Source organism: Phragmites australis, chromosome 4 (genome assembly GCF_958298935.1).
Source record: "Phragmites australis chromosome 4, lpPhrAust1.1, whole genome shotgun sequence".
Taxonomy (NCBI): Eukaryota; Viridiplantae; Streptophyta; class Magnoliopsida; order Poales; family Poaceae; genus Phragmites; species Phragmites australis.
In genome coordinates, this window is record NC_084924.1 from 5,145,975 (window position 1) to 5,171,390 (window position 25,416).

Here is a 25,416-nt window from a genome sequence, read left to right on the forward strand (position 1 = left end):
GTTCAATGTGTTTACTTTATGCAATCCCTATAGTATGTAGTCGTATTAACGACTGTGTTAATTTTGCAATTGAGATTAATTTTCTTGCAAAATTATATATTAATTCACCTTAATTAAATCCTAAGTGCTTAATTCAAGCAGAATTAAAATGCAAAATCAAATTAAGTGATTAACTCAATTTAATATTTGAGAAACATAAGGTAATAAAACTATAGAATCTACTACATATTTGTAGATTATCTATTATTACTGTGAGGTCTACAATTTGTCATCTTGACTTAATGATTATCTTCAATGTGTTCTTTCAAATATTCTACTTAGCATAACACAAGGCAAAATTATATATTAATTCACCTTAATTAAAACCCTAAGTGCTTAATTCAAGTAGAATTAAAATGCAAAATCAAATTAAGTGATTAGCTCAATTTAATATTTGAGAAACATAAGGTAATAAAATTATAGAATCTACTACATATTTGTAGATTATCCATTATTACTGTGAGGTCTACAATTTGTCATTTTGACTTAATGATTATCTTCAATGTGTTCTTTCAAATATTCTACTTAGCATAACACAAGGTAATAGAAATATAGACATCTACTAACAAATATCAGATTATGTCTCCTACTACTATGAGATCTACATCACATTTAGTGAATATCTTCAATATGTTATCTACGTAATTTGAGATCTACAATATGTAATTCAAATCTCCACTTGACTTTACAAAATTTGCATCATTATTACAGTATTACCATAATAATTTTTAATTTAATCATAAGTAAATTAATCAAATCTATGGTCTGATTTCATGTAGGTCGAGATGACCGAAAAAGAATTCGATGAGCTCGCTTTCGATGGTCACAACTACTCCACATGGGCTATGGATGTCAAAGTCAACCTTGCATCTCGTGAAATTATAGCGGGACTTCAATCTCCCCAGGAGGGAGACCCACCGCTACCAGATCAAGTTAAATACGATGCATTATACATAGAAAGGCATCATATCCATCCGGATCCCAAATTCGAGTATCTGATGGAAGAGAATCCAATCACCTTGTGGCTAGCGCTTAAAACAAGATATGAATAGCATAAGACAATCATTTTGTCCAATGCAAGTTATGAATGAACACATCTCTGATTACATTATTTTAAGTCTGTCGGAGATTATAATCATATTGTTCATAAGATATGTTTCAAGTTGCGTTTCTGCGAAAAAGAATCTACTGATACGGAGAAGATAGACAACTTTATCTACTATGCTTCCCACAGATAGGATTTTACACTAATAATATCATTCAAGAGAATATCTAATTTATTATGACTCAATACATGTATTACTTCAGTCCGAGAATCATAATGAACTCCTTCTAAAAAATCATCATTAGCGCCCAATAGGCACTGCTCTTTTACTTGAAATACATGCTAATATCCAAAATAACAAAAAGGTCGATGACTCTTTTAGATGCCAACCAACAAACTTTGAAGGTAAACACAGATGTAACAGAAAGCAGAAGCAATATGCACTGGAGCAGGGGAAAGGCATTTCTAAATCCAAACTTGACAAAGCTAATGTTTGTCGCAAGTGTGGATGCTACAAGCACTTCAATAAGAAATGTCGCACCTTGAAATATTTAATTGATTTATATTTATAACCTATGGGACGTAAACAACTTGTTCAAGGGCAAAGATATGAAGCACACGTTAATCTTCAATTGGTCAATAACAAGAAGTCTAGTTGTTCACAATAAATTTCACAAGAAACAAGTAACAACCAGACTCTCTGGTAGCCAAAAGACACCATAAGCATGGATAACATGATCGTCGAATATGCTTCGAATGACATATTTGGAGACTTTAACTAGTCTCCTAACTCCCTAGATATTAGCTTATATGCATCTATCAATTGTTGTAATACATACGCTATCATCATTATATATTGTATATCACAATATTGTATAAACACTTATGATACTAAATAAAGTTTGTATGTATTCTATATATCTAATAAAGAATTTCATACTAAATTCTTCATTTCTATATATGGATTTTTATGGGAGTCAATTCAATGGAGGAAGAAATGTGCCTAACGGATAATTACACCACAAATTCTATACTTAGGGAAATAAAATATTTTCAAACTCTTACTAAGAGATAAGGAAATGTTTTGACAATTGTTAGACGCGATGCAGTGATTGTTGGCTTCGGTCATGCCATAATTACTCTCCTTATGAGTACACAATTCATAATCGATGATGCTCTATTATATCCCGATTCAACTCATACCATACTAAGTTATGGAGATATCCAATCCATGATGAAAAAAATGAGAAATTTCTCCTCTTAATCAAAAAATGAACATGGCAAGCTTTTCTACATACCGTCTGGATTGTACTACACATACATCAAACCGTACCGCATATTGTGTATAAATTAATTTTTCTATTTTGATCAAATCAAAACTTGGCATGATTGCCTTGGTCATTCTACTTGAGAGATTATGAGAAAACTTATTAATAGTTCTATTGGTGTACATGCATGTGTCATGAAAAAATTTAATTTTAACGCTCTCTTACCTTAAAATTCATAATGTGCCACCTAATTTCTTGAACGCATTCAAGAACATAAATGTGGCTCTATTCATCAATTTTATGTATCATCTAGGTACTCTATAATACTTATTGATGCATCTCCAAAATAGTCTCACATGTGTCCCTTATACATAAGGCACCACACTTATGTTAAACTTATTGTCCTAATTATCAAAATTAGAGCAAATAATCCTGAACACAGGATCCAATCCATTTACATGGAATAGTTTAGTTTTGAACACTACATCATTAAGTATCTTATATCCATACTCATAATTGTATCTTATGTCCATACTCATAATAATTCTCTCATCAAGAGAATCAAATCATTTGTATGATCAACCATAGAATTGTAATTTGCCAATATCTTGTTAGTGATATGCGGCTTTACACACCGTATCATTAAAGTAAATTCATCCAACTGCAACCATACGGTTATGGATGAAACAGATGGGAACGGTCAGGAAAATTTTCTAATCGTTTTTACTTTCACATTTTCTCAACCGGTGGAAATGAGAACAAGAAAGCTGGAAACGAAAACGAACATAGGATTGCTGGTTATACGAAAATGAACTAATCCGAACAAAAATATGTCAGTACCAGACGAAAAATGGTGCTTAAAATAGGAAAGACCGAACCTCAGAACAATAAGTCCATGACTTGAAGCATTGAAATGAATCTATACATGAATATGATAGTGATATACATATGAGTACATGACAGTCCCACATATATACATGCTCACTCAAAAGACAAGTCTAAAACTCAAAGTCCACACAAATAAGTATATGACATACCAACTCCAAGACTCAAAGTCGATTTGAAATATGATACATAGTAGTTTGATTGCCATCCAACATAAACTCTTTGCTTCTCTCTGCATAACATGATTTTACATCAACTTAACATGAAATGACACACATCTTCAGAAGCATAACTGAAATGGATTCAACAGAAGCTTAACATGATTGAGAGGAATCAACTACATTTGTTTCTCTCTACACGCAGACTGCTTCTCTTCCACAGAAATGACACACATCTTCAGAAGGATTTCACTTGGGTAACTCAGGAAAGAAAAGCTTGATGCAGATCAAGCTTTCAGAAATGGAGTAAAGCAGACCATTGTGGAAACCATAAAGTTATTTCTACATATCGCTTGCTATTCACAACCTGAAGTTATTTCACTTGCGGAAGGCAAGCAAATTGTCCTCTGAAAACAATAACTGCCTATACTAAATATTCCTTCACCGATCTTGCTACAACAAATCCATATGATTTAAACCATAAAACCAGCGCAAAAATTCGCATCAGGGCGCATTCCATATGCCAAACAAAATAAAATCTAAGGAAAAACAAGAAGGGGATAAGAAGGAGCGGACCTTGGCGTCGTTGTGGACGAATTGGATGTCGTGGCTGAGGTAAATGGAGGAGTAGTACCATCACTTCTCCAACCTCATCACACCACCTCCTTCCTTGCCATAGCACTACCGGACCAAATTGGCAGCGACGGGAATCTAACGTGCTTGAAGCCGTCGACCAAGAGGAGAGGGAAGCAAACTCGCAGGCCTAATTCGATCGTAGCTGCAAGATCTACACCAAAATATTTCTCAGCATCGTGGGGGCAGCTCATAGATGGGCAAGACGAGCGGTGCTGAGCAACGTCGTGGGGGCAGTCAGGCAGGACGGGCGAATCGATGAGGGCCTGTACAAAGTGTGAATCGGGATAAAAATGTGATTTTCCCGAATAAAAATAGGATTTCGTGGAAATGGACAGGATGAGACCTCAACCGTTTTCGGCCCTTTTCCGGACCTCACCATCATGTTTCCGTCCTGTTCTTGTGTAAGAACCAGAAAAACGAAAACGATCGGAAAAAAATGGGAAACGGTCATGGGATGGGACGGGATATTCCCGTATCGCTTTCATCCCTACATACGGCTCTCTTTGTTGTAGTTAGTACGTAAAAATTTGGTCTTAGTCAGGTATTTTCCATCTGCGAATCATTTATATTCTGCATGTACCGATATCGTCACCCTATAACATACATCAACAAGGAGAGTGTTAGAAAACAATAATAACTAACATCAACAACCGTTGGGTAATAAACCCCTATTCGAAAGAGATATCTCTATAACACGCACATTTTCATCGTATATAGAACATCACATCTATCAATAAAAGTTCGAATCATTGTTCTCTTTTACACGTCTCACTAGTTTACATTGCAATCGTTGTAATAGCGAGAAGGAAAAAACGGCAGATTGAACGACAGAAAGGAAGCCGTTTACAGTGTACGTGATATGTGTGCACCGGAGGCATTGACTCGCTAGACTTGTTTCCCCAAAGCCGCGTGGCACCCGATAGGCTCCCCACAAAAACAACCAACCAACCCCGACTCTCGAGAGAAACTAGAAAGGCCCATATGGCGGGGGCAGGTCGTCGTCGCCCCTCCCACGGATCACCTCCACCCGCGACGCCATTTCCGCCACTACATGATCACTAGGGTTTCGCACCCCCCCTAAGCCCTCCTCCCTCGCGCTTTACCGATGCGCTGGTGGAAGCGCTCCGTCTCCCCCTCCCACTCCGCCTCCGCATCCACGCCCGCGTCCCCCGCGCGCGCCTCCACCTCCCGCATCATCGGCGTTGGCGGCGGCGCCAGCACCCGTCGCGATGGAGGCGGGGGGAGCGAACTGCAGCCTCGGCTGGTCAGGGCGCGGCCGATGCGCTACGTCGTCGGCGACCTCGAGGTCGGTGTCTCCGCGCTCGGGCTGGACGCTCCGGCGGGGAGGGGAGCTTCGGCGAGGTTTGGGCTCGCGACCGCGAGCTCGACGCCGATCTCGAGGTCGCCGAGTAACATGGAGGTGGCGCCGACGAGATCGTCATCTACGCCCGTGCTGCTGCCGCACCCGCTGCCGCTGCCCGGTGAGGGGGACTCGTCGTATCGCAGGCCTGGGAGGCCGCTTCCGTCGCCGAGGCTGGTCGACGGGGACTGGAACGTGTCGGAGGCAGAGCCACCGGGGGTTTCAGAGACTGGGAGTGAAAGGATGCCGCCTTTGCTCTCGCCGAGGTGATTCATTCTTACTTTTTAGTATGTTTTATCATCGCTAATCAAGTTCCTGGAAATTGTTAATTTGTTTGATTGTAAACCGTGAAGAGATTAAAGGGGTTTGCTAGGATGCCACCTTCACAACTTTAGGATTTCAGAATCAGTTGAATTACTAGCAATCTGTGCATCTCAAAGGGATAACACTATCTACTCATGCTGTGGCACCAGTGAGATTTGAACACTTAGGAGGGCAGACTATCTTGCAGTGAATGAGAACAGTTTTAGAGAACCATGAAATGCCCAGGGTTTAGAGACCATGGAAAGTATCCTGGCTGCCGAGTATAGTGGGTTTGACAATATGGATGTCAGAGATTAGGGCTTTCGGATATACATGTCTGTAAGAGTTGTGTTGTAATTTTAGTAACTTCTTTACTTTACAGGAGTGGCGGTATGTTGCTAGCTTATGGTCTACTGGGATATCATGGCATTTTAATGATACTAGGATGATATGCCACAAAGTTATATTTCTTTTAGACTTATTGTGTATTTTGAGTTGTGATGATTTGTACGCGTGATGCTCTAGTTATTGATCTGGACATATAACATTTGCACATGATGATTGTCTAAGCTCCTAGTGAATTTATTAGATCTTGACATGATAGGAAAAAGTTAGGTAGGATGGGGTTTTAAGGTTGTTTCAGTGATATAGTGTGATTTCACTTGGATTAGCTGGACTCCTGTGCAGCTTCTATAATAGATTCAACAAGTTTAGTAATTGTTAAATCAAAGTTACTGTTGAAATATTTTAGTCCAATTGTGCTGTTAAAAATTGTACCGCAAACAATGAAAACATCCAATACTGCATTTATATATTTTAGTTGTTTCTCTTTGAATATGGGAACTCTGCACGACTCATTGTTTAGTTTATTTCCATTTTGCTAAAATGTTCTTTGTTCCCTGGGAGCACTGCAATTCTGCATCACCGGTGATCCTGATGTTCATATGTCTCTGTTAATAGAGTGATAGCCCAAACTGTACAAAAGACTCATGAGCACAGTGACTTATGGTTAAATGGGACTATCTGCGGTCAACGGAGAAAGGTTTTTAAGAAGTTCCAGGATAAGAGCTCTGCTGAAACTTTGAACTTCAGATTGAACATTCCTGCTAAAAGTGCTCCTAGCAGTCCTGTACAAAGTCCTCGAAGATTGAGTAATGTGGACTTCTCATCTACTGCAATCTCCGCACGGTCAGTCTGGTCTTCTGATCTCTTGGGATCTTCACCTCCTTGTGCCTCACCTGAAAATTTTGGGGGTGGTCAGGAGCGTTCTCCTTGCTCTAGTCCACCGAGAAGTCCGATTCTAAGACCAAGAAACCCAAGTGCACCTCCATCACCGATGCATCCAAAGTTGTTCCCGGAGAACCACGTTTCTCGTCCTGAAGGCAATGGGAGTTCCAATTTTCACCCGTTACCTCTCCCTCCTGCTTCTGTAAGCCCAAAGCAAAGAAATGTTAGCCACCAGTTAGTTCCAAAAGTTGAGGTGCCGCCAGTGGCTGGTCAATGGCAAAAAGGAAAACTCCTTGGTAGTGGCACATTTGGATGCGTATATGAGGCCACCAATAGGTACGGCAATGTATTTTATAGACCATTATGATCATTACTTCATTTAAATTCTGAACATTTTTTCCTTTCATCTACATATAGGCACACTGGAGCTCTTTGTGCCATGAAAGAGGTCAATATCATTCCAGATGATGCTAAATCAGCTGAGTCTCTGAAGCAATTGGAACAGGTTTGGTCTTTCTTATTTCATTGTTGTTTACTCTGCACTAATGGTAATTGTAGATTTTTGTTCTATATGATTGCTTCCTATCAAATTTGCTTTCATCCCTTCATGGGAAAATCATACGTTTGCTGATGCTTGTATCTGATGTGCATTCCTTTGGTACCTACAATACTATACGCTTCTCAAGCACAAACCAATTTCGGATAATACTGTAGCATAACATGTTTTTCAGTAATCTACTTGGATAATGTTAATGTAATTGTGGTCCAGTACTATCTTCTGTATAAAGATTATGCACTTGCACTTACTCTTGTTGACTGGTTTTCACATTTGTTTCAGGAAATAAAATTTCTTAGTCAATTTAAGCATGAAAACATAGTGCAGTATTACGGCAGTGAAACTGTAAGTTCTCCTTTGTCATGTTAAGGGTATTTACTGTGCCAGTTATCAGTGCTATCTAATGCTTACTTGGTGGATCCCTTGCAGATTGAAGATAGATTCTACATATACCTGGAATACGTTCATCCTGGTTCAATTCATAAGTATGTTCATCAGCATTGTGGATCACTGACAGAATCAGTCATCCGTAACTTCACACGCCATATTCTCAAGGGTCTTGCTTTCTTACATAGCCAAAAGATTATGCATAGGTGATCTTTCTATTTCCTTGTTTTCAAAATTTTAAACTAATAATAGCTTAACTTTGTCTATTTGTTTAATATGCGAACCTACAGATTACATTAGCTCTTTTTTATTATTTTTATCATTTCCATGGGGATAGTACTTTTCCTGATCTGCCTTTTTGGTTTCAATGTTTGTTCACTTCATTTTAATTTTTTTAAGCTAAGAACTTTATCTAGATCCTTCCGGAAGCTGGTTTAGATCATCCCATCCTTTTTTATTAGCATGTATCCTCTTGTTTTGCACTTTCCGACACCCTGTCTTGCATGATGCTGAAAATGTGCACATGTATGTAAATATAGTTGTGCTTCTGCAGGGATATCAAAGGGGCAAATTTGTTAGTTGATATCAATGGTATAGTCAAATTGGCAGACTTTGGAATGGCTAAGCATGTGAGTTCCAATTGACCTATAATTTTCTGCTCTCACTATTGCACACGATTATCCAGTAGTCAGTACCCCAGGATTTGGTTTGTTGGAAACTGGCCATTAAGCTTATCATTACCTCATTCAATATGACAACAGTATGTCCATCTATCGTGGCAGCTTTGAGAATGGTTAAACATTTATCCAACAAATTGTTTCTCTCTCTAATTATAAATGGTGTCATGAGAAATTGAAAACTGAATGATTGCTGTATATGCGCGATAAGCTATTGAGCATGAACATTTGATATTTGATGGTAGGTGCTTAGGATTGGGATCTTGAATTGAATTGGAGATGTTCCAATAGGATCGATTTGTTGAATATAAGATCATTTCTGATTCTACCAAACATACATTATTCAAAATCTACCATGTATTTGAAAAATGATGCATTCTTTAAATTGTACTTAGATACCTATAATTGAAAAGTGTAGTCCAGATGAGTTATTTATAGTTATTTGTATAAATAATAGTACTATGAATGGTTTACCAAGTGTTAGGAATAGCAACTTGTATTCCTTGGAGGCCATGGGCCGTTATATATATACATGTACAGGTTTGCAATATGCAGAAAGCCCCTTATAAGATGGGGATATTACATAGGCACACTAAAACACAAATATATCTCTAACACCAAGTACTGTACTTGGTAAAATAATTAAGCTATTAACTTCTTTTCAGAAAAATTTCTTGTGTTTCTTGCTGCCCTCTTTGTTTCATAGAGAATTGTTTGATGTGCTATTAATATCATTTGCAATTATATTCCCTTCATCTATTTTTAATCATTATTTGCCGGGGGACAGCTTCTGATCAGTATAGAGTTTATTTTGTCCTGTGGACTTATATATTGTAGGTTATCCTCATTGTTACCTTTGCAATTGATCTTCTTGGCATATTTTTCTTTCCTTTTCAGTTGAGTACTGCAGCTCCCAATCTTTCATTGAAGGGAACACCATACTGGATGGCTCCGGAGGTGCAACCTGGTTTTTCTTCATATTAATTTCACCATTTCCTTTTCTCCTGATTGCGATGAGGCTGATTTTGCTCATGTGCTGCAAACAATTAATCTTTCTGTGTATACATCATTCAGAATGGCAAGTGTAGTAAAACATTGGATATATTAGTCTATTAGTGCTCCAATGTTTCCCTTTTTTGCATCCAAAGTAAAGTACTTTGTGCCTTCCTTTTTGTACCATGCATTTAGTTCACCACTTTGTGGTTCCAGACTAGGGAAACTAAATTATTCAAAGCTTACTCAGTTACTCTTATGATACGAGAATGGGCCATTCTAATTCATTCTATAAATCAGTGAAACGCAATTTTTGCAGCAGAACTTAAGTTGATCTTAAGAGGCCTGTTTCCGTATAAACAATCAGGCTTCTCCAAAGTTTCATCCTTAAATTTTTGCTGATAACAATGTTCTGGAGTGTTTTGGAGTCTCGAGACATCTGCTAGAAAATAAATTAAGTAAACACAGATGTTCCAAATGCTTGAAGGGGATTCCTGTATTTAATGGAACATGTATCTTCATGCTATTTTCTATGAGCTGAAGAGCTAATTTTCTCAAAAACTATCATTCAATCTTCCTAAGGTAGGGTAAAATCATGTGGATATATTTAGTCCATGTGAAGATTTGTGGAGTGGATACTTGTCTCCCTTATTTTTCACCAAGATTAGATACCGTGATGACCTCTTGTAAGAGTATTAGTTTGCAACCTTGCTGGTAGTTATGAAATCATATTGTTCGAAAAGATGATTAAATTTTCTGTACTCTAGAAACCTCCTTTTTAGCATTAAGCATGCCCAAGAAAGTTTGCTTCAGCAAATTATGATTTGTACCTACAAAATCCTCTTTTATTTGCTTATTTCCAAATAGAGGTGTAAGCATTTGTAATGGCGCAGTCATACTTGCACATTTTACATTGCAGGTTGTTCGGGCCACACTTGATAAAAGTGTAGGTTATGATCTTGCTGTTGATATTTGGAGCCTTGGTTGCACAATCATCGAGATGTTTACAGGAAAGCCTCCTTGGAGTGGTCTTGAAGGGGTAAGTTGTTGTGGAGGCTTCCCTGTGTTTTATGAGTTAGATTTATATAATCAGCTCACCTTTCTTTACCTTAGGTTCATCTAATGAATGGTGATAATTTGTCTTACCTAGCACCTTGGCCCAATCAAAATTGTGACTATGGAACAAAATAATGTATTTCAATACGTCACATATATGAGGTGATAATTAAATGTTTCCATTTATGGAGTGTGGTTTGTCATCAGCGGCCCAAAAAATGACTTAGTGTCTTTGGATTCTTAGTCATGAACTCTGTATTTTGTGGTGGCACAGCCTGCTGCAATGTTTAAGGTGTTGCGAACAGACCCGCCGGTTCCGGATAATCTGTCCCCTGAAGGTATGGATTTTCTGAGATGCTGCTTCAAGAGAAACCCTGCTGAGAGACCAACAGCAAGCAAGTTGCTTGAACACCCATTCATCCAAAATTCGAATCACTACAACAAGCATTCTTTTGCAGGAATCAAACCCCCTGTAAGCCTTCCCCATTCTGTTGCTCACACATGCACGTGCATGCACAGTATCCAAAGTTTCAAGCTTTATACATGTGTATAACTTCAGTTGATTGGTGACAGGATAATGGGCACAACAGTGCAAGAGATAAAATGCCCTGGAAGAGTGATTCATGTAGGAGAGGAAAACACGCAAATGGGTGATTACTTCTGTTACCTTTTGCTGCTAAAGTTTGTTGAATCTGTTGATAAAAAGGTCAAGTGTTAACACTGTCATTTTTTATTCTGCTAGTGATACAAGCAGTGCTAGATCTTCTGGATCATTGGCTTATCGTTTGACACCCCTACCCAACTTGGGAACTCATAGCTTGTCCCCTCCCCCGTTGAATTTGGCCTCCAGTTCTGGCTCTGCAGCCCATACACCGAACAGTATGCATTTTCCAATCGCGTACCCTCAGCCTAGTCCTTTGCCAAAGCCTAACGGGAAGGAAGCAATAAATTTGTTTTCACATTGAAGCACAGCATGCAGCCTACGTGTGCAGACACAACATCTGGGCCAAAAGCTACATATAAACAGTCCTGAGGCGATTTGTCAGGCAGTTGGATGCTTTGCCAGTCCCTAACCTCTGACCCTTGTACTGCCAGTGATAATTGACAATTTTCTGGGTCTTGTAAAGTATTTTCCATGTAAAGGACACCACCACGGTATGGTCACAGGGAAATGCTGCTGAATGAGGGAGCTCTGTGGAGTCTGTAATGTTTGTTTTCTGGGGGATATGATTGCATTTACCATGTAACATATTTATTAGGGTTTAGCTGTAGGTAAATCTAATGGTCCTGATTGTGCCGACACATCAGACATTAGGGGGGGTTCTTGTAGCATGTGTTGTCGTTGATGTTGTGTAATGATCATGATCATATTTGATATAACCATTGTCGATGATTTTTTGGGGCCAAGTAATAATACATGCCAATTGGCAAAAGGAAATATGCGCAGATTGGATGCCCTGTACCATTTACGTTTCTTTGTCATCGCACTATACTGACCATTTGGTCGTTATCACAGGGTCCATTTATGAGTATTTCTTGCTGAAACCTTATCTGAGAAATACCACCTCGGAGAGGTAATCCTCATCCAATAGCCGAGAGTGTGACTACAGACTAAACAGATCTGTAATTGCCTATCTTGAACGATTACTACAACATTTGTGCATTGATCGTAATGGTTCAGCGTGCTGGTGCCTTTGATTTTTTATAATTTATTTCTTTGAAAGTTAGGCTAACCGCTGACTTAAGTGTTCTTCGTAAAGAGATGAGGTGAGTAATGGGCGAGTAGTGACAATTCAGTATCCACGTTGAGATCTCTGATAAGAAAATCAACAATCTATCATGCTGCAAAATAGTAACGTTTATTTAAGTTATACAAGCAACATATAACAACTAGCCAAAACGCTTCAGTATGCTTCGAAGAATGTGATATATGTTGTATTACAACTCTTACAACATGTGTCATCTGGTTTTCTTCCTCTCTCCCATTATACAATTTCACCAATCAGGTGAGATAAAACAGCTTCCTCTGCATCTTCCACCGGCGGCAATCCATTCGTCGACGCCAACCCGCTGCCAGCTTCCTTTGCCGCCATTCAATTGGTGAACATACGCGTTCCAATTACTCTTGATCTTCAATAATCCATTTTTTTCCCCAGTGGAACACCTTCGCCGTCATCTTCCGCAAGTTCGGTTTGAAGGACCACATTGACGGTACCGTCGACGCCCGGCTCAAGTTCAACGGTGCTGAATGGACTCAGATCCATGCCTGCATGGTGTCCTGGCTCTACACCACCGTCTCCAAATGTCCTGGCTCTTCCTACAGACAGATTCCGATTCCAAATGTTTCATTCGGAGAATATCCTTTCAAAACAGAACAAGAAAAGGAGCAATTAGAGCCACTGCTTTAAGAGCAACTGGTAGCCTGGACACCATTCAACCAACCAAAGCCTTCACGCTGCTGCTACTACTACTAATCGTGCTTTTAGGTAGCCAGGTAGGCAGGCGCTTTATCAATAACTAGATCACCAGCCACGAGCCAACCGCGCAACCACCACGAGATTCCCGTTCAGATTTGCACCGCAGCGTCGTGGGGCACCCGTCACCCCGTCCCCGTGCCGTGACCTGTGCGAACCAGCGCAACGACACGTCGCTACGCGCGCAACCACCGAGACCGGCGGAACGCACGCGGCTGTAGCTGCCACTGGGCGCTGGCCAGTGTGGCCACTACCCACTGGTGAGTAGTGACTAGCCAGCGCGCAACGATAAACAACCAAGGGACGGCAGGTGTTTAGTCCGCCGGCCCCTCTCTCGCCCGATCTAATCACTAATCAGCTGTACTTGCGTGCGCACTGTGTACGTACGCGCGAGGAACACGTGGGGCAATCGAGTGGAACGGCCGGGCGGGAACGCAGCCGCTCGGGCAGAGACGGGGACGTGTCGCTTGCCTTTCCCCAATCCCCACCGCGCGTGCTAGCTCGACCGGGTCCGCGACTCCGCCCTCGTAGGGAAGCTGACGCCGACGCCGCCGAGCAGTGCACCGAACCGAACCCCGCGCGCGGCTGCCCCTGCGTGACCAGCCTGCCCGCCTTTATGGAAAAAAGGTCCAGGAGCGGACGGAACCAACGGAGGACTCGCTCGGCGCGGCGCGCAGCCAATTCGGGAGGGAACAACATCTAGAGGCGAGCGGCGATGGATCCTGCTAATTGGCGCGCCCCCCTCGCAGCGCGAATCTTGGACAGCAAACCGATAAAAAGCATTCGCGAGTCACCCACCCCCTTAGGTCGCGCACGTCGGTGTCTCACTCGTCTCACCCGCGCGAATCTCATCCGACCCGATCGGCAGCTAGCAAAGTAACGGTGCACGGGTGGCTCAAAAGTTTTGTCTCAAATATTTGGAGAAAATTTTGCTTAAGAGTTTGGTTGAAAAAAGTTTTATCTCAAATATTTTGAGAAAAAGTTTATCTCAAAAGTTTGGCTCAAAAATTTTTTAAAAAATTATCTCAAAAGTTTTACTCAAAAGTGAAAAAAAATTGGCTCAAAAGTTATCAAGAAACATATTAAAAAAGTTATCGAAAAAAGTTTTTTTAAAAAAATTATCAAGAAAAAATTATTAAAAAAATTCAACACAAACTTTTTTTTAACAAAAATATCAGCCAACATCCTCTACTCTTTAGAGCCGAATCAGCAACACGCGTTCTCTTTTTTCCTCTATAGAGTAACGTCATTGCCATATAAGTTTTCGTCACTGGTTTTTCTGCTCTATAGTTTCTACTTCACCTCAAATGGATCCGATCCTTGTTGAGATCGCACGTTTGAAATATGGAAAGATCCCCGCTTGCTCCGGCGATCAATGGGTCCAGCATTTGTATTGCGGTGTTGGCACCTGCTAGCAGATAGCTCCAAAGCTACTATAATTGCAAACTAACTGCTATATGTATCGATGAGTAACTAGACCTGCACGCAGCAAGTTGTACATAGGCATATGAGTATCTCTACCTAGCTAGTATGCATTAACGCAAGTATACATGCATGTACTCTGATCCTTCACAATTTTGTTCAGCATTTACGATAATTTTGTTCCAGTTTTTTACCGTAACGGATGCATTCCAAGTTGTTCGAGCTTATTGTAAATGCTCGTGGACTCTACCCAGAATATTATCTTTATAATTAATATATAAATATTTTAATATTTATGTTTAATGGGGCCTCGTTTTTAGTTTCGCCCCGAGCCACTGAAATCTCAGGACCGATCCTGCTTAGAGGCCACCCTCCCTTCACCACTCTTTTTTCCCCTCACCCGAGCCGGCCCACAGTCGGTCCCCTAATCTAGCGCGAGTCGGTTTGTGAGCTGCTCAGACAGCGTCGTCCGTAATTTGGCCGCTCGCACGCATGTTCGGAATAGTTTTTTCGAGCGGAAATGCGGAGTTACAGACTGCCCCGCCTGCACTCCTAACTAAGGCCCTATTTGTTTCGGATTGTAAAAGCTAGATTGTGATCAAAATTAAAAAGCTGAAATAAACAGCTAGATTGTAAAAGTTGGATTATGATCGTAATTCAAAAGTTAAAATAAACAGCTAGTTGAAAAAGCTGGATTGTTACAATCCAACATTCAGATTGTAACAATCCAACAATCCGCCTTCCATAGATTCTCTAGTGTAACAATCCACAATCTACAAGCTATTTCACAATCTCCAGCTGAAACAAACAGATCCTAATACAATCGTATTATACGTGACACTGACATTACATCGACCGGTACATAGGGATCATGGTCTATGGAGTATAGAGGAAGAACTTTTTATTTAAAGCATGTGCCAACTTGTAGCGTACTAATTCAAATGTGAGCTTTATGATCAGGCAAGGCAAACGACGTGTTAAGTGGGATATTAGGATATATGCAACGTGACATACAGAGCAACAGCAGAGGATAGGTACACCAAATGTCTAGTAACAAACACGTTGTCATGTTTATCCGATAGTGGTACACTAGTAGTAGTCTTCTGGTTAACCACAAGAGGTAGGTTATCAAGGATGATGCCATACCGACTTCGTTATTAGCACGTGTCACGTTTTAAAAGGCATTACTTGAAGAGGATGTAGCCGTAAATTCCACATAAAAATCTCCTTTTATCAATAAACATGTGTCGTCGCTAGGCGACCATGTGCAGTGAACCACCTCTGGTTGGTTGATTCCATTTTACACACACAATTGCACCTCGGTTTGGGAAGCGTGTGTCCATGATCTCGGAGTTCCGAGTTTATCGTCGTCCTCTGCGATTCTGATTAATTTCTGCCGGATGTCGTTGTATGACGCGCGTACATATGATACGTGTGAGCGCACGCGTCAACAGAACACCCGTGAGCCCGTGATCTACATTTGAAACATGGCATGGCAGTCACGGCTTACCTTAACTAGCTGATGCAGAAGATCCACATACATAGCTGATGCCACTTCAGCCGGCGGAAGCTCAGAGGCAACCAGTCCGTTGGCATCTTCCATGCACGCACTTGGGCCCATCGCTTGGTCCGGGTCTGACTTGCTACCGGGTTGGTTAGGTGGGTTCGGGCTTGGAACCGTCTGGCCATAACGGGAGGCGAAGACCATTTCGGCCGGGCTTTGTTTACGCATGTGCTTAAAATGCTTGCAGTCTTCCACTTGCTCCGTTATAGTTGTTGTGGCTCGCTTAACTCGCTATCATTTTACACAGGTCTTGACCTCGAAGAAACGAAGCCACTCGAACCAGTATACCATTTGTCTTTGAATGAAAGGAAACTTCGGGATAACTTTGCCATCTTATCGATGGAATATTACTTGACAAAGAGCATTCAAAAGAAACGCGTAACAAGCACTGCTCACCCTTAACCACTTAGATCGATGATAACTTTAGTAATATCTCGACTGCTCCATCAGCCCGCTCTGGCTCCATCAATCTGTCTTGCCGAGCATCGGTGGACCTAGGATTTCTTGGATGGACATTCGGATATCGAATCAGCATAAAAATATTCAACGGAAAAGGTAAATGTTCTTTTGTAGGAAAAGATAAAGAATTTTTACTAACACAGAATCAATTTAGTGAGACGTTTCTATACATATAGATCTATAAAGCCGTCTGTACAAAGTGTAACATAGACGGTTCTTAACTAAAAAAATAGCAACGAGCAGTTTCAATAAGCGAAACACTACTGTATAAACGGTTACAAACTATAATCATCTGTACTAATAGTATATACGGTTTCAAACTGAAACCGTCTGTATTGTTCTTTTTTATAGAGGATTTAATTTAAAACTTTATGTACTATATGTATTAGTACAGACGATTCTAATTTGAAATCGTTTGTACAAATAGGATAATATAGATAGTTCTAAAATGATAACTGTATGTATTATTAGTACAAACAGTTCTAAATTTAAAACCGTATGTATTAATAGTATCTCACTCATTTTGAGCATATCTCTTTTATATATATATATATATATATATATATATATATATATATATATATATATATATTGTTTTCAAACAATACTCAGCAAGTAACAACAAGTGAGCTTGTAAGGAATGTTCACGCGAGGTTAGAGATTACGGGTTCAACTCCTAAAAAATGCACTTGAGGTATTCTACATAAAAAATAATGTGACTTGTGTGGTGTGGATAGAAAAAATATATATTTTTAGATTTTTTAGCTTAGAAAACTTAATACGAATAGTTTTTAAGCCATCTATATAAATCTGATTTATACGTACTCTTTAGTACAAATAGTTTTAAAAAGTACATCGCATAAGATTTTCTTACCATCTGTACAAAATTATTTCTCCAGTAATGTTTAATAGAAAAGACATAAATAATATAAATTGTTCATACTAGACATAACTCAAATAGTATGCTTGGCTCGCTATGTTGTATACATATACGTATTATACGTGCATAGTATATATTTGATGTTTTGCTTGAAAATTTGGGCATCCAGCATGAACTATAGCTGGGTCCGCCCCTGTGAATGCCAGGTTCAGCGGCGAAGTGAACTCCCCTTACCGGGTTAGGCCGGTCTGCATCGATCCATCCATCCGCAACCGACGACGACGACCACGGCGCAGCTCAGTCGGTCAGTCGTCACTCCTCACACACTCCTCTAGCGCGCGCACTCAAGTCCTACCACACTACTGCCGGTCTACCACCGCGCAACTTTGCGCTCCCCGGCTTCCCCTTCGCCTGCTCTCCTCTCCCCCGTGTCTTCCGCTCCACGTTGATCACGACTTTTTCGTTGCTGCCTTGCCGCCTCTACTCCATCCACCCCCACTCCGTCTACCCAACCCAATCCGGCGGCCATTCTACCGGCTCCCAACCACTGCCGTCGCGTCCCCACAGCCGCCTCTCGCCCCACTTGTCACCCTCTCTCCGGCTCTCCCGCACCGCGCCCGCTTCCCGCACCTACGAGTCTACGACGCAACTTTCCACGCCTCACACCCGCCACCGCTTTAAAACCATCTCACTCCTCACACACCACACCCGCACCACACCACAGACGCCCAAGCAACCACTCTACAGCTTAGCCACCGCGAGCGCGGAGCAAGTCGCAGCCAAGAACAAGTCCGGTCTCCAGCGAAGCTTAGCTTGCTGTGCCAGCCATGCTGTCCATGGAGTTGCTCCACGCCGTGATCCCGGAGCAGCAGGACGAGGAGGAGGTGGCGCTCGCTACGAGCAGCAGCGCCACGAGCTGCGAGGAGGGCGGCCACCTGCCGCAGGGGTGGGCCAAGAGGAAGCGGTCGCGCCGCCAGCGGTCGGAGGAGGAGAACCTCGCGCTCTGCCTCCTCATGCTCTCCCGTGGCGACCACCACCGCGTCCAGGCACCGCCGCCCCTCGCGGTTCCGGCCGCCGCGGAGTTCAAGTGCTCCGTCTGCGGCAAGTCCTTCGGCTCCTACCAGGCGCTCGGAGGCCACAAGACGAGCCACCGGGTCAAACAGCCGACCCATGCTGCTGCTGCTCCGGCAGTACCCCTCGTGGAGGCCCCCACCCCAATCACCGCCATCCCGCCGCCGGCCGACCTCCGTGAGCCGGCCACGTCATCCACCGCCACGTTCTCCGACGGGGCGGCCGCGAACAGAGTCCACAGGTGCTCCATCTGCCACAAGGAGTTCCCGACTGGACAGGCGCTCGGCGGGCACAAGAGGAAGCACTACGACGGGGGCGTGGGCGGCGGCGCCTCCACCGATGTCCTGGCCGCGGCGGCCGCCGAAACATCCGAGGTGGGGAGCTCCGGCAACGGCAGCTCCGCCCCCCGGGCGTTCGACCTGAACCTCCCGGCCGTGCCGGAGTTCGTGTGGCGGTGCGCCAAGGCCGGCAAGATGTGGGAGGAAGACGAGGAGGTCCAGAGCCCCCTCGCCTTTAAGAAGCCTCGCCTTCTCATGACGGCGTGAACAGCCGCGCGGATCTGATCCATCCAAGTTTTTGGTCGAATACTATTCGTTCATTCGTTTGGTGCCAGTACTGTTGTTTAATTTGTTACTGCTCTTGTACAGAGAGACTGTGAGATACATAGCCACATACACAATTACACACAGGCCTTCTTCCTCTTCTTGGTTCCTTGTACCATTGGAAGAGTATATTTGTATCCTTAGCTGCCAGTATACTGTAGTTCATACTCATACAGAGATGATTGATGAACTAGTCCTTTGTAACATAGACATATATAAATGGATTGCAGATTACAGAATCGGATGCTCTCTTGCAGCAATTCTCTCTCTTTTTCATCTGGCTTTAGTGTAGCAACTTATCCTATTAATCGCTGTTCTGTTCTCTTACATTCCTCGCGCAATTCCCTTGCTTACATGGGAAGAAACGGCAGCCTCTGTTTCAGCTCAGAAGAAACGTAGCACCAGCACCTTGTGCAGAGTTTTCGCTTGCTAGGCCACTCATCCTCACGTATTCAGTGACGTGGATCCTGATAACTTAATCCGATTCCGCGAGCTTTGGTTGCGGTGCGGGACGACGACGCCCTACTACCTCCGCAAGTGGGAACAGCAAACCCTGGGGCCGTTGCGGCTTCGGGAACGCCGACGGACGGCGCCCAGCCGCCCACTAGCGGGTGGAACGGCCGCCGACAGCCCGCCGGTGTTGATTAGTCGGTGCCGACTTATTCGCTTGGCACTGCATCCAGATCGCTTTCGACGCAACACCCCCCGCGCGCGCGCGCGGCCGGCCGCATGGTTGGAAGCCAGGAAATGCTCTCCCTTTACGTGCCATGATGTTTCCGCCCAATTACACACCGAACGCCGCGCGCGTCGTGGTGCCGACGTGCGCCGGTGCGCGTTGGCTCGATCGCGTATGGGCGTGGCGTTGAAGAAGCGTCGACGGCAGGCCGGGCGTTCGGCATGTTTCACGTGGCCCTCCTCGCGTCTTGCGGAGTGGTTTCGTTGAAGATTTCGTGGGAGACCCGCCACCGGTCAGCGACGGTGCACACGTCTTTGGAGTTCGGCGGCGCTTCGGTGTGTCGATCTTCTGGATACCGGATAGGTTCGCACCGGTTTCGACGTATCGTCTCGGGCTTTGCTTGTTTAGACATGGGTCCACGCCATAGTGACGCCATATGGGCGAATTAGGCAAGGTTTGCCTTGATGGGATCCGTGGGAGACAAGGAGATGCCACTTGGAGCATGTGCGCTAGCTCCGGCTGTAGCTTCTACAGAAGGGAGAAGTCAAAGCAAGCGGGCCAAACATCTTGTATCCAAAAATAGGAAAGTTCGGATCCACTTTCGTATTGATCTCACGAGATTTTCTAAGCGTGGAAAGGACTAGCTAAATGGCTCTCACAGCCCTACTTGTCACAGTGTTATTTCTTTGAGCTCTAGCTAGTTATTTTTTATATTTTCATATTTTTTAAATTAAAAATTATAAATATATGTATCTATTTTGAAAAATTGCAGTAGACTTTTGTCCCTGCTGGAATTGCGATAGGGACCTAAAAAGTTTTGTTCCAATGCTCTCAAAATTCAAAACAATATAAAAAAGTTATAAAAAATCTAAAACAATATGTTCACAGATGATACTATCATATAGCTTTTAAAAAAAAAAATCAACTGAAACAATTACTTGTACAATAAGAAACAAAAAGAAGACAAGTTTCAGGAAAAAAAGATAAATTTTAGGATCTTTGAAAATTTTATTTTCTTTCTCATTCTACAAATCATATATTTTGTCTAATTTTTTTGAAAAACTAGATGATAGCATTTTCTACACCATATAATGATAATTTTAATAGTATTTTGAATTTTAAGAGTATCAGAACACAATATTTTTTATTTTTAAACCAGTCGTCCTTCCAATAAGTGATAAAAGCCAAGATTTGTAATTTTTCAAAAAGAGCACATATATTTATAATTTTTTATTTTAAAATAAAAAAATAAAAAAAATCTCTATCCAGCTGCATGAGCTGGGCCAAACACGGCATCCGATTAAACCGAACCACAGGCACATTCGTAGCTGCTGATCAGGCCGACAGCCTATGAATCACAGTCTGATCCAATGCATTGCTCTTGCCTGGGTTCCGCCAAGGCCGTCCACGTGCGCTGATAGCGTGGGCCGAGCCTTCACACCGCCCTGCCGAGGCCGCTTTCCTCAATCTGCCACACGGCCTGTGTGGGCACTTGCGATTCGTATTGGACCCCAGCCCGATCGTCACTGCTGGACCGGGACTTTCACCGAGGCCGCCAGCGAGACAGTCCATATCGACCGAGCGAATATATATGTATATAATCGGTGTAAAGAATAATTGAATTCCCCGGCTGGGGACTCACGATCAAATCTCAGTCTTTTCTACACGTTATGATTAGGCAGTAATATGGTCCATCGACGTGTTCAGTCAGCGACCATACGACCAGTCTCTAAGTCTCAGAGGGAAACCCTGCGACCAGTTTTCTCTGGTCGCGAAGCAAGTATGTGTCTAATTAATCTAATTTCACTACATACTTTTTCACTCAAGTGCTTTATCTTACCCATGTCATCCTTTCGGACGGATCTAGACGTGATCGGCTTGTCGTGTCCCGTCTCGTAGCATTAAACACTACAAGACGGCTTGAAAGGAGTGACAATAGGTTTGCAGGAGCGTAGACGGCGTGTGGGGATAAGTCCTAGCAGACCAGGCGATAAGGATGACGCAAACGTGGGAGCAATGGGACGGGCCCTGCAGACCGACAGGGCAAATGGAACGTGGCCACTCGCCGTAACGATATATATAGATTAAAAGGATTAGCTAGACCTCGGTCTAGCTTGGTCCCTATATAAGTCATCTTTCCCTCGGATATATGAAGGGAGGGAGACACGGAGAAGAGGGAAATTGTAACCAGTTCATTCAGATCTATATCAAAAAATACACAAGATATAGGGCTATTATCCCTAGGAAGGTCTGAACCTGGATAACTGGTGTTTTTGAGTTTATCACATGCACGCAGCTAGGACATACAACCCCAGGATGCGGATCACACGCCCGTTATTAGGTATACCCCGGTATCATTGTCAAGGGCAACTCTCGATATTTGGCACGCCAAGTAGGGTGTATTTTTCACATCTTGGTAAATTTTTGTAGCGTGTTTGGACTACCCATGGCTGGATCCACCGCAACCGACGAGCCTGGCTCCAAGGACTCGGGTTTGAAAGTGCATCTAGGCCCCTTGTGAGTTTTGGTTAATTGATGACAAACAATTAAAAGACTAATGGGTTTATCAAGTTTATGAACAGATTTTAGTCATATTAAAAAGGTTAAAATAAGTCAATGTCCCTAAAAAAGAAAGGGGAAGCGGTATGAAGAAACTAATAGAGTTCAATTCTTTTTAATTTTGAATTTGAGTTTAGTAATGCCATACTATAAAGAGGAATGCTTTTTGTAGTCTTGGTAGTGTCTCAGTGCTCAAAGTATTTTGTGAAAACCAATTTTTGAGACACACCATCACCCAACATCGGGAAAATGGGGCAGAGTTGTCTGAGCCCGGAGTCTCCGAGTTGGTCCGAAAACTCCGGATTCTGTTAGGTGCCCTGGAGTCTGTGAGTGAGACTCCGAGAAGAGCTCTCGATTTGGCTTTAATTCTGAGCCCGAAATTTCTGGGATAGCCCGCCCGGATACTCCGGACTATGCAAGTGTTCTGGAGTCTCCGAGTAAGACTCCGAGAGAGAGTCTCGGTTTCGCTTTAAAATCTGAGCCCAGAGTTAGTCCGAATACTCCGAATGCTGTTAGTGTCCTGGAGTCTCTGAGTGAAACTCCGAGAAAGGCTCTCGATTAGCCAAGGGTGTTTTAGCCGGAGTCTCCGAGTTAGTCCGGAGTCTCCGGGTACTGATGCTTCCGGACCTTCCGGGCATCATCCGAACTAGTGTTCTAGTCAGTTTTTCTCAAAGTGTTACCTGGAGTCTTCGGGTGAACCCGGATACGTCGGATTAGTGTAATGGCTACTTCTGACAGGTTAGGTGCATGAGTTTCTGTGCCACCCGGAACTCCGGGTGAACTCGGATACTCTGAGTCTGTCTGAATAGCACAGTAACGGCTAGTTTTTAGGGGAAAGGTATAAATACCTCTTCACCCTCTTTCATTTATGGTTGCTGAATCACCAGTGAACAAACACTCTCTAGAGCATTCAATAGCCCTCCCAAACCCCTCTAGTTCTTGATCTTTGCTAAGATTTGGGAGTTTGGTTTGGAGAGTGAGATTTGGAGCAAGAGAGCAACAGAAAAATCTTTGAGCATTTTGAGTTCTTGCCAAGCTGCGATTTACGTTCTTTTCTCTTGAAGCTTTGTGCTTCTAGACGGCAAGAGGTCACCCGTAAAGCACCCAATCGTTGAGGGCCACGGGAAGTTTGTATTATCCACGAATTGAGTAAGAACTCTAGCTCGATCTTTGTGATCGCTTGGGTGAGGATAGGGTTGAAAAAGACCCAGCTCTTTATGAGCTCCTCAACGGAGACGTAGATACTTCTTTGTGAGGTGGCCAAACTTCGAAAATAAATTATTTTCTCTATTTAATTTCTTGCAAGTTATTTGTTGACATTGTTATTTTTGAATTTGCCTCAATATTGTTGCTTGCGAGTATTTGAGTGCAGGATTATTGTTGAGAAGAACTTATCCATCTTATAGAAACAATGGTAACTCGTAGACTACATTAGACTTACTTAAATTTACTTTGATTTCAAATTCTTGTATAGTCCGGATAATCCGGGTGAACTCAGATACTCCGGGCTCCGGAGTATCCGAATTGAGCCGGAGTCTTCGGACACTGTCTGATCCGTTGCAAAGTTTTAAATTTCAGAAATGACTATTCACCCCCCCTCTAGTCGACATCAAGGACTTTCAGGGTTGCCGTGGGGTGTTCACCATGAAGCAAGATCCAGATGAGCTCGGGGGCTACAGAGACCTTTACGCTGCTGGGTCCTAACGGTAGCCTACATGCCGTGTGCCTTGGGGGAAAACCGCCCCGACAACTACAGGGCTCTCGGAAAGTCCCCCTCCGTGCCGGGATGGTTTGCCAGCCGTCCTATGTGTTCCCCTCTTTGTACGGAATGACCCAGAGCCACTAGCAAGGTAAGAACCCTAATCAGGTAAAAGAGTACCCTGAAGCTAACTAGATATGAGTCCTCTTTGAGTAGGTTCATCCGGAGGAAAAAAAAGGGTCTCCCACTCTTCAATTTTTCTGAATGAAAGAACAATCATTTTTTTTACGGATAGCATGAAAAGAAACAGCTTCTTCAGAACATCAAAAGACCACGGGTTGCGAACACGGTATGGGTTGTCTGGCAAGAAGGGTGTCCGATACCGGGGATGGACGCATAGGACCATAAACGTCGATAGTCGTTCATGATAAGGGGTGCGGGGGCTGGAACGAGCTCAACCCCATCAACTAGCGACCTCCTCAGGTACATAGTTCAGTTATATTTTTTTCCAATTATTGGACGATATTACGAAGTATAAGGGCCTGTTAACTGGAATATGAGCAATACGTGTACAAGGGTTAATACACCAACTAGCGATGAAGGACTCGCTACTGGGTGTAACCCAAGTACATATAGGGTGCCAGTGCTCGGGCCAGCCAACGGCGATGCTCCGAAGTAAGAAAGCTAGAGCGACGCTTCATCGGCTTTGAAGTCTAGCACTGTCCCTCGCAAGGATAACTTCAGGCCATTGGCTGGCCTGTCTGGCCTCTTGTTGCGCACCTATCTTGGTAAGAGTCTTTGAAAAAAAGATTCACACAACTACCAACTGTGATCTCGGACCAATGTGAAAGGGATGCTCTCCTTGGAAACAGACCACCAGAGGCAACACCTTTGGAGGCAACGCCTCCTTCAGTGCCGTCGACCTCGGGTGGCCGTCATATGGTCGCCCTTCTTAATTCGGGTATGGTCTGGATGGATCAAATCTCATAGCACCTTCAGAATCAAGCAACCCCTGACGATGACATGCCAACAGAAAAGGTCATGCGGCAAGCTCGCAAAAATACTCTTTGGCAGAGGGATGCCTTTACCATCGAAGGAGCAATGACTTTTTACTAAAATACGTCACTCACGAAGGGGGAGCGTTGTGTTTCCCAACATCCTTGGAGGCATCATTGACGGTCGCGCTTCATACTGCTCTCAGGTCAGAAAAGCGTTCTGGTAAGGATTCTCTCGACCCACGGCTCGCCAGGATGCTTGCGAGCTGATGAAATGATGCGTGACATGATTGTACAATGGCTGATGTATCAACCAACTAGCCTAAGCACCGAATAACTACGAACCATGAGACTCAATTCGCCATTCGGAGATTGCCTATCAACCACCTTCGATGGCCAACTACTCGGGTACTGACCAGGTGGCG

At 43.0% G+C, this 25,416-nt stretch overlaps 2 protein-coding genes across 3 annotated transcripts; both read left to right on the plus strand.

Moving 5' to 3' along the window:
• The first annotated feature begins 4,982 nt into the window (after positions 1-4,982).
• On the plus strand, positions 4,983-12,028 carry LOC133915370 (mitogen-activated protein kinase kinase kinase 5-like). 2 transcript variants are annotated; one of them, XM_062358508.1, is made up of 11 exons: positions 4,986-5,657; positions 6,655-7,257; positions 7,339-7,426; positions 7,760-7,822; positions 7,907-8,070; positions 8,418-8,493; positions 9,439-9,498; positions 10,454-10,573; positions 10,865-11,062; positions 11,164-11,240; positions 11,333-12,028. In XM_062358508.1, exons 1-11 carry the CDS (start codon positions 5,137-5,139, stop codon positions 11,553-11,555), a joined length of 2,193 nt encoding a protein of 730 aa, XP_062214492.1. In that variant the 5' UTR covers positions 4,986-5,136; the 3' UTR covers positions 11,556-12,028. The 2 variants fall into 2 exon arrangements, with proteins under 2 accessions (XP_062214493.1, XP_062214492.1); XM_062358509.1 differs by lacking the exons at positions 11,164-11,240; positions 11,333-12,028 and adding an exon at positions 10,648-10,752 and having other exon boundaries at positions 4,983-5,657; positions 10,865-11,002.
• A 5,990-nt stretch (positions 12,029-18,018) lies between these two features.
• Positions 18,019-19,301, plus strand: LOC133915371 (zinc finger protein 1-like). The gene has a single exon (XM_062358511.1). It carries the CDS (start codon positions 18,217-18,219, stop codon positions 19,003-19,005), a length of 789 nt encoding a protein of 262 aa, XP_062214495.1. The 5' UTR covers positions 18,019-18,216; the 3' UTR covers positions 19,006-19,301.
• Positions 19,302-25,416: the final 6,115 nt, after the last annotated feature.